The following is a 10,106-nucleotide window of genomic DNA, read 5'->3' on the forward strand; positions in this document are numbered from 1 at the left end:
CCAAGATCTTCTAAATCTATCCTTCTGGTCTCCAATTCCCAAACTCACCCTTTTTCCTCCTCTAATTATCTCACTTTGTTTAGCATCTGGAAAAAGAACCGAGTGCTGCAATATATAATTAGTAAATTATTCTTAGCTGACTGAATCATGTAGCAGCAGTTAGCAATTACAGTCCATAAAATGCAAAATATTAAGCTTGCTCCTTTAATACTCTATGAAACATGAGCACTCTTCTCTCCTTAAACTGAAGGCAGAGTTGCACTGAGAATGCCATTAGGTCAGTTTTATCTTACTGGCTCATGTGGAAAAAAAAAAAGGGAAGTTCCCCACACAAAAGTTTCACAACCCCAAAATGCTGGTATGTGTGTCCCTGGATAGGCTGAGAAGAAACTATCCCCAACAGTAAAGGGCAAGTTCCCCTTCACAAAGAAAAATCTTTCCAACACACCGGGCTGGTACCCCCACATCCATCCATCTGCAGCCACCAAGACAATGGAGATTGAAATCTCCGGCAAGGGCTGCCAGCTCTGCTTCAGCAAACAGCATTGTTCAACAAAAATATCATGCGAGCCACATGCATAATTTTAAGTTTTCCGGTAGCCATGCTAAAAAATAAGTAACATTAAATTTACTTAACTCAAATATTATCGAATATTATCATTTCAACATGTAATTGCAATTTTTTAATTATCGTAATATATTTTACATTCTTTCTTTCTAATCTTCAAAATCCAGTGTGTATTTTTCACAGCAATCTCAATTCAGACTAGCCACGTTTCGAGTGCTCAAAAACTACATGTGGCTAGTGGCTACTCTATTGTACAGCACAGTTTTAGAATGGTCACTTCTATCTCAGAATATATTTTCTGATTGGTTACATAAGTTTTTACATATATTTCAAGGACTCATCATTTTTTATGGGTTCTGACATCCTTCCTAGAGCATTATCTGGCCCTCTCCATTTAAATAAAAAAAAAAGGCTGGGTGTGGTGGCTCACACCTGTAATCCCAGCACTTTGGGAGGCCGAGGCAGGAGGATCATCAGATCAGGAGTTTGAGACCAGTCTGGCCAACATGGTATAACCCCGTCTCTACTTAAAAAATACAAAAATTAGCCGGGGATGGTGGCATGCCCCTGCAATCCCAGCTACTCAGGAGGCTGAGGCAGGAGAATTGCTTGAACCCAGGAGGCGGAGGTTGCAGTGAGCCGAGATCGTGCCACTGCGCTCCAGCCTGGGCAACAGATCAAGACTCGTCTCAAAAAAAAAAAAAAAAAAATTAAGCAAACAAAAGCTATTTGACAACACTACTGATAGCCAAACCAGAACTACCTGTTTAAACTATTAAGAAAAACCTGGAATACTCAGGAGGCTGAGGCAGGAGGATCACGTGGGCCCAGGAGTTCGAGGCTATAGGGCACTATTATCATGCCTGTGAATAACAACTGCATTTTAGCTTGGGCAACATACCAAGATCCCATCTCTTTAAAAACGAAAAAAGAAAAGAAAAAAAAGACCTGGAAAATAAACCAAATTTGGTTATTTGGTTAATTTTGGTTAACATTTTGGTGAATTAACCAGTTTGGTTAACTCTGGTTAAGTTATTTAAAAAACGTTTTCTAACCTTGAAGATGATTATGTTTCTGTTGGAAGACAGTCATCAATAAGGAAATGTGATTGTTTTACACAAGGATGTAAAACAGGAAGTGATACACTTTCACGTCAACATTCCCATCTAAATAGATGTATGGGGCCAGGCATGGTAGCTCATTCCTCTAATCCCAGCACTTTGGGAGGCCGAAGCAGGCAGATCACAAGGTCAGGAGTTCAAGACCAGCCTGGCCAACATGGTGAAACCCCATCCCTACTAAAAATACAAAAAATCAGCCGCATGTGGTGGCACACACCTGTAATCCTAGCTACTGGGGAGGCTGAGGCAGGGGAATCGCCTGAACCCAGGAGGCAGAGGTTGCGGTGAGTGGAGATTGCATCATTGTATTCCAGCCTGGGTGACAGAGCAAGACTCCATCTCAATCAATCAATCAATCAATCAATCAATGTATAGCTTTACCACACTACAAAATAGGTGTGTTCCTGAAAAACTACATTTCCAAGTTTCCTCAAATACACTAAAGGAGCAAGCTCTTTAGGGAAAAATTAGAGAGATATTTTCATTTGCCTATTGGGTAAGCTTTTTAAAAACATTGCCAAGAGAGGCTAGGGACTGTGTATTGTTCACCACCCTAACCCCAGAGGCTAGAACAGTATCTGGCACATAGTAGGCACACAATAAATTGTCAGCTAAATAGATTAATGAATAAATGATGAGCTTTCTTAAAACAAGGGTTAAGTATATAAAGTGAATTATGCCTAACCAGTAATCACAGATATCATCAATATCATCCCATTTTAAATCACTACTACCTGTAAGATACTGTGAAGGCTTATGGTCTAGTTTGGAAAGGGGGAGACATTGTGTACATCTGTGTATAAAGGAAAACTAACAGTACCAAATACTGGGACATCCATCCAAACTGAGCAGGCTTTCATTTGTTCAAGCATCTTAAGTGCCAAGCATTTATTTTATGTAGTAGCTAAAAAATGCTAGTCTCTGTCCTCATTAAACAAAATATAATGACAAATTATAATTTTGTTATGAAGGGAAAGAACAGAGGGCTTTAAGACTTTTCTGAGTCGACATGTTAAGGAGAATGGAGGGCGGCAACTCCAGGCCATGGTTCCGAGATGGCGATGGGGCCTGAAAGGAATTAAAGAGAAGGCTAATATGGCTAGAGTCCTAAAAGCTATTACATCACAGGGTGAACAATAAGCGGGGCCTTGTAATAGAGGTAATGCCTGCTTGCCATGAGAATAAAAACTTCCTACAAGGCAAATGTTTGTAGCTCTTCAAAGAGAGGAAGATGCAAAGAGGCTAAGTTAGCCAAGACTTGTCATATAGAAGAGAAGCTCCTTTGCATGCATTTATCATATATCCTACTGTCTTCTCACAATCCCCTCTGAAGAGGGACTGCTAGCCAATGGCCTTTGGCCAAATTAGGAGTGAAATGCATGTTTCAAACTGGGGACTTTATTGAAAGACAGCTACTTATGCTTGGAGACTTGGGGGTGGAAAATGCGAGGGCTAATGCCCAGGGCTAAGAGTTGGTGATCAGGCCACACTAGAAAGCATTTGGTCAGCCTCAGTTTTTTTTCTCCCAGAAAAAGAATGTTAACAGTATGACATGCACTGACTGCCAAAGGAAGTCTAAAAAGAATAACCATATTATTGGATATTTTTAGCCTTTCTTTTCAAAAATGTTTTGTGTCACTGCTTTCCAAATAATTCCAAATCTTGCGAGTTAGCCAGAAGAAGAAATGGGATAAGGAGTATACTGCTCAAATATGAGGCTTTATAAGACTGGGAACTAATTTTCTTTTGAAATTCATTTAAAGGAATATACCTTTGTGAATCTTGCTCACACAAACACAAAATTCCAATGGATTAGTATAGTGTAAGAACAGAACATATCAGACATGCAGAAAAGATGCGTAAACCACCTTGCGCTAGGCAAAATGTCTGGTGAAAATGTTTATGCCCCATAATACAGGAATTAAAAATTAGCATTTAAAAAGCTAGTATAGGCCAGGAGCAGTGGCTCACACCTGTAATCCCAGCACTTTGGGAGGCCGAGGTGGGTGGATCACCTGAGGTCAGGAGTTCGAGAACAGTTTGCCCAACATGGTGAAAGCCCGTCTCTACTAAAAATACAAAAAATTAGCCGGGCATTGTGGCGGAAGCCTGTAATCCCAGCTACTCGGGAGGCTGAGGCAGGAGAATCATTTGAACCCAGGAGGCAGAGGTTGCAGAGCCAAGATCACACCACTGCACTCCAGCCTGGGTGACAAGAGCGAAACTCTGTCTCAAAAAAAAAAAAAAAGAAAGAAAGAAAAAGGCTAGTATAGTCAAAATACCTATTATGTCATAAGCCACTATTCTTTTACCCCAGTGATCTAGCTCTAAAACTTCTAATGGAAACACTAATAAAAGAGTGCAGCTCATTACTGTTGATTCTAGCAATATGACATAACCAAATAATTGAGGCACAAAAATATTTGAATAAGAAAGAGAAAACCGAACGGGTGAAGCTGAGGCCTGCTATGTGGAGTCTAATAGGCTTACTTACTGAAAAATTCTTCAGCACAATTTTTTTTAAAGTGTGGGTTGTTCAGAAGACAATTTCACGTTTCTCAAGACTTCTTGACTATCCCACTTCTAAAGCAAAAATACTGTCTCATTTCCTTATTCCCATGAACTACCAAAGGCTCAGGAGGAGAGGTAGCTTAGCTAAGAGGTAAGACACACTCCAACAGATTATACCTTTAGACCATTTCTATTCTTTGGAAATCTGAATGTGTCCTGTATTTACAGGTAGTTTGATTTTGGTGGGAAATCAAGAAGGTAAATAATAAATTACAGAACTGTCCACATTTTTGGTTTTGCTGAAAACAATGATTAGGTGGATCCTTTGAAACACAGCGAATCCACAAATACAAATTATAAACACTGTCATGACAATATATGCAGGTCAGGGAGTTGAAATTTTAAGAAACAGCCAGGCGCGGTGGCTCATGCCTGTAATCCCAGCACTTTGGGAGGCCGAGGAGGGCAGATCACTTAAGGTCAGAAGTTCTAGACCAGCCTGGCCAACATGGCAAAACCCCATCTCGACTAAAATACAAAAAAAACAAAATAAAAAAAGCCAGGCCTGGCAGCGGGTGCCTGTAATCCCAACTACTCAGGAGGCTGAGATACGAGAATCATTTGATCCTGGGAGGCAGAGGTTGCAGTGAGCCAAGATCCTGCCACTGCACTCCAGTCTGGGTGACACGGTGAGAATCTATCTCAAAAAAAAAAAAAAAAAGAAAAAGAAATTTTAAGAAACTCTTAAATTTTAGGTGTCCTTATTTGCAAAGGGAATATGGAGCTGTAAAATTATTTTTATAGCTAAAAAGTAACAAAACAGAGAGTGTAATTTGAGTCAGAAAACCTGAGTTCCAGCCTTCTTGCTATCTAGGTGTGGGCCTCATACAATCACTAAATAATACCTCCCCCTTTCATTAAGTTAATGTTTCATACAATTTTTGGGAGAACCATAAGATAGAGTACATTTGAAAATGGTAAAGATCAGGGGCCAGGCGTGGTGGCTCATGCCTGTAATCCCAGCACTTTGGGAGGCTGAGGCGGGCAGATCACCTGAGGTCAGGAATTCAAGACCAGCCTGGCCAACATGGTGAAAGCCCATCTCTACTACAAAATTTAGCTGGGTATGGTGGCAGGTGCCTGTAATCCCAGCTACTCGGGAGGCTGAGGCAGGAGAATCGTTTGCACGTGGGAGACGGAGGTTGCAGTGAGCCGAGATCACGCCATTGCACTCCAGCCTGGGCAACAAGAGTGAAATTCCATCTCAAAAAAAAAAAAAAAAAAACAAATGGTAAAGACCCAGTTATTATCAAATCAGGAAAACATCCATTCATTCAGCTTGCATTCATTGAGCAACTACTGTATATCAGGTACTGATCCAGACCCTGGGGATACAATAAACATGACATTCAAACTGTCACAAAAGGTCATATGTTCATTCCCTTTATATCTTTTAGACAGTTTTGTTTTTGAGACAGGATCTTGCTCTGTTGCCCAGGCTGGAGTGCAGTGGTGCGATCACAGCTCACTGCAACCTCTGCCTCCCGGCCTTAAGCAATGCTCCCACCTCAGTCTCCCGAGTAGCTGGGACTACAGGCGGGTGCCACCATGCTTGGCTAATTTTTGCATTTTTTTTGTAGAGACAGAGTTTTGCCATGTTGTCCAGGCTGGTCTCAAACTCCTGGGCTCAAGCAATCCTCCCATCTCAGCCTCCCAACGTGCTGGAATTATAGGCGTGAGCTACCACACCTGGCCTAGACAGGTTTTAACCCTTTTCCATTTTTGTTGTTGTTCTTGTTAAGAATGGGGTTTAAAGTAAGAAAGAAAATGATAACATTTTCTTTATAAGGTTTTTGTTACTGTTGGGGATAGAAAGAAGTTGGGCTATGTTCCCTTGCCTGGCAAGAGAAGAAGGAAATTTCTAGTCCACCCGCTCCCTCACCCCTTTCTCCCCATTCTGCATTTACCACAAACATCTTGTTTTCTCCGGATAGTTTCAAGAAATCTAGAAACCTCATTTTTCTCACCTTTCCACCAGGTGGTACAGCATCAAAAAAAAAAAAAAATCACTGTATCTCTAATAGATCCTTCTAGCAATACCTCTCTTTCCATCTCTCTATGGAAAGGATAAATTTCACTACTATGCTATATGTCAGAAGTGCTTATCTTATTCTTATAATCATCAGCATGAAAATGAAGAAAAAGGCTTATCTAACCTTAGATAAAAGAAATGTTCTACATTAAGAGTGCTTTGCTTTATATTTATGATGTTTTACTTCCCTAATTCACCAATCTTACCAGGAATTTAAAACATTCATATCACTTCTTTAAATAAACCACAATGCTCACTAAAATTCATAGTTTAGAACACTTTCTCTGCCTGGCAAATAACTTCTACAACTCAGCACCTTACATGTGTTACGTTAGAAGGGAAAAATATGCAGGCAATAAAGCTTCAAATACACATATGAAGCTCTTCAAGCACGAACTATGTCTTCCTGTCCTGATTTCCAACACAATATTTCAAAATACGTATTAATGTTAGACTAATTCTAAATGCTAAATAATACTACCCTGAGTATAACATATATGCTAGATGATACATAAATGATTGCATACAACATAGAAACAATAAATGCGCCGGGGGCGGTGGCTCACATCTGTAATCCCTGCACTTTGGGAGGCCAAGGCGGGCAGATTACCTGAGGCCAGGAGTTTGAGACCAGCCTGGCCAACATGGTTAAATCCCATCTCTACTAAAAATACAAAAATTAGCCAGATGTGGTGGTGCATGCCTGTAATCTCAGCTACTCGGGAAGCTGAGGCAAGGGAATCGCTTGAACCAGGGAAGCTGAGGTTGCAGTGAGCTGATATCACACGACTGCACTCCAGCCTGGGTAACACAGTGAGACTCCATCTCAAAAAAAAGAAAAAAAAAAGAAATGCTAAATGCATATAAACCTAGAAAAAAACTGATGTCTTTACTCTTTAAAGCACTAAAGGATTCTCATACAATTCAAATCTGAATACTTTGGCCCTTGTGGCATCTCACCCCTGGAGAATCCAAGAACCAGCCAGTTTTCAGGAGATTAGCAGACACCTCTGGAATAAACTTCAAACTAGCATGAGTTCCTTTTCATGTCAAGTGGTGAAAGCAACATAAATGAAAGGAGAAAATGCAAAATGGAGAAGGGGAAAAGAGAGGCCAAGAAAGAGAAAGCAAAACGGAAAAAGCAAAAGCAAATGCAATTTTTCTATAACCTGGGAGGGTGGGCATGGGGAGGAGAGGGCATTTCCAACTTCCAAACTTCACAACAATCTCATGCTCTTAGAACACACTCTGCTGAAAGTAAGAGATCCCACTCAAAGTGACTCGTAAATAGTGGGGCCTTAAGCCTTAGAAACAATACAAGACAGACAACTATGGCACCGGGACTTGAGATTAACTGTGGTTACTGAATAAGGGCATTTGACTTCAGCTTACCCTTCACCGTCTCCTCTCCTCCTCCTGGTTTGGGACTTAAGTGCCTGAAAAGACTAGAACTTCCGAATTTTAGAAAGAATTTTACTTCAGAAAGTGGCTAAACTTAAGAGTTCTGGCAAGACCACCCTGACAGATTGCACCCTCCCACATTCACCAAAAAAAGTTATCATCCGGCCCCTGAACAATTCTTCTTGCTTCTAGTCTCTAGGTCTCAGTCCGGTATTAATAGAAATGTTTGGTGAACGCCTGTTTTCTAAAAGCAACAAATTTGTTCCATTACAATCTTCTGTAATCTGATGTGAGTGTGGCCGGGTTGGCCCGGCTCCCTGGTGCGGCTCCTAGTGCCAGGAGGCCGCGGGTTCTAGCACCGGGCTCCTCAGTCCAGCCGACGTGCCCCGTTTCAGGAAGGCCTCCCAAAAAACACGGCTACGGCTGGCGAAACTGACACAAGTTCCCTTCCCATCTTTTCCCAACTCGTGCTTCCCACGGCGTGCTGCCTCCAAAAAAGGAAGAAACCGGCCAGAGGGTTAGCTGTCGCTGGCTAGTATTTAGCATAGGAGCTTGTCTGCAAAACATCTGGGCACCAAAAAACCTAGCTTTACAGGAAACGCACAACCCTGAGTCCCGCAACCGAGATTTAGTGAGCGCCTACGGTGGTGAGGCCCGCGGTGCCCCTGGACCCCCACCCCACCAGGGCGCCCGGGCCAGGAAGAGAGGAGGCCAGGTCACCCGGCCACCCCTAGCTATTACACGTTGACTCAAGCCACTCTGGGGGCCACAAATGAGTAAGCAGACTAACAGGAAGGACAGGCGCGCGAACCCGACCGTCGACCCAGCGGGGACGCGAAGGGGAAACATGGGGGAGTGGCCCAGGGACTCCTGCTGGCTCCGGGACTGCTCCCCGCAGGCGGCGGCCCGAGGCGGAGCTGCAGAGGCCATCCGGCGCGGAAGGCAGAAGCCGGCCCTCAGCCTCCCCGCCCTTCCTCCGCCTTCCCTCACCCACAGGCACAAGCTCCAGGCACGTTCCCGGGACCCGAAAAGGCAGAAGCCACTTCTCGGCCCGCTCCTCCTTCCCGGCGAGCATCCCCCGAGCGCCCCGCAGAGACACGTGGAGTCAGGGGGCGCGGGCTGGCGGGTTCCCCGGGGCTCTGGGGCGCGGGCTGCAGCGCCCGCCGCGCGCCACTCACTTGCTGGCCGGAGCGGGGCTTGCCCTGGGGCGCCCTCCTGAAGAAGGAGGTCCTGGCGGTGAAGAAGAAGTCCTCGGCGTCCTCCTCCAGGCTGCTGTAGCCGCTGCTCATGCTGCCGGTCCCGTCGCGCGCAGGCGGCCTCCCCGGGGCGCAGGCAGCCAGGGAGGGGGTGCGGCGCCCGCCAGCCCCGCGAGGTTCCCGGCGCGCGGCCCCGGGCAGTCCTGCTGCAGCTGCGGCCGCCGCTCAATCAGGCTGTCCCGGCCCCTCCCGCCTCCTCCCCGTCCGGCTCCAGGCGCGGCTCGGCCCCGGTGCGCCCGCGACTCCGCCTCCCTGGGCCCCGCCCCGGACGGGCGACCGGCCGAGCCCCACCCCGCGCAGCCGCGACCCTCCCCGCCTGCCCGCAGGTGCGGGGAGCCCGGCCTGCCCCTTCCAGGCGCGCGGGTTTCTCCCGACAGCGTCGCGGAACCCGGAAAGCCGGGCGCTAGGGCTACGTCTGGTGGGGCTGTGCTCGGGTCGCTTCCTCAACCTCCCGGAAACTGCAAATTCCTCTGCGAGCCGTCCGCCCGCCCCCAGCCTCGCTGGCTCGAGTTTCGGAGAGGGCGGGAGCAGAGCGGAGAACTTTCTCTGCGTCCACTCCCTGCTCGCCCCCGCTCCAGGGTTCTGTGGGGGTGGGTGGGGGTTGCCCGGCCGAGGGACCCCCAGGTCCCACGGCTTCCTGCAGCCGCAACGCCCGGTCCTGAACCCCAGCAGCTCGCCCCTCCTGGAGGATTTCAAGTTGGCAGAGATGGGTGGGGAGGTCAACAACTGGGTTGAGTTTATTGTAATGAAAACATCCTTTCTGGTCATTCATTTGAGCTTCGGTCTTACCCTTTTCCCCTTCTTTCTAGCGAGGGCTCGCTTCCAAATAAGATCGTTATCTTAGGCGCACTCAGTGCAAGTGGAGGGTGAACTAGTTCTATAGTTACAGAACAATCGAGTGCTCATTAATTAAATGTGCTTTGTAAATGTCCCCGCCACAATCAGCCTTCCACGGTCACCCACAAGTCATGGTTTAAGTGGTGGGGATAAGGAGATCAGGGAATTCTATTCATCCACGTACAAAAAAAGTTTCCATGTTTTCTAAAATTCTTCAGTCAGCTAATCCTCTTAAAGCCACCTGTGGGTAACAGTCTTTTACACCTTGATGTTACTGCACTGATTTAAATCATACTAATTTCAAGATCTTGACTGAAAGG

At 45.5% G+C, this 10,106-nt stretch overlaps 1 protein-coding gene across 1 annotated transcript in view; it reads right to left on the bottom strand.

Annotated features, from left to right (window-relative positions):
• RASSF3 (Ras association domain family member 3) overlaps positions 1–9,160 on the bottom strand; it is an 88,772-nt gene extending 79,612 nt beyond the window's left edge. Inside the window, exon 1 of the mRNA XM_030822301.1 lies at positions 8,872–9,160. Coding sequence (XP_030678161.1) covers positions 8,872–8,982 — 111 coding nt within the window. The 5' untranslated portion in view covers positions 8,983–9,160. The remainder of the gene's footprint in view (positions 1–8,871) is intronic.
• Positions 9,161–10,106: the final 946 nt, after the last annotated feature.

The sequence above is a fragment of the Nomascus leucogenys genome, chromosome 11 (genome assembly GCF_006542625.1).
Source record: "Nomascus leucogenys isolate Asia chromosome 11, Asia_NLE_v1, whole genome shotgun sequence".
NCBI lineage: Eukaryota > Metazoa > Chordata > Mammalia > Primates > Hylobatidae > Nomascus > Nomascus leucogenys.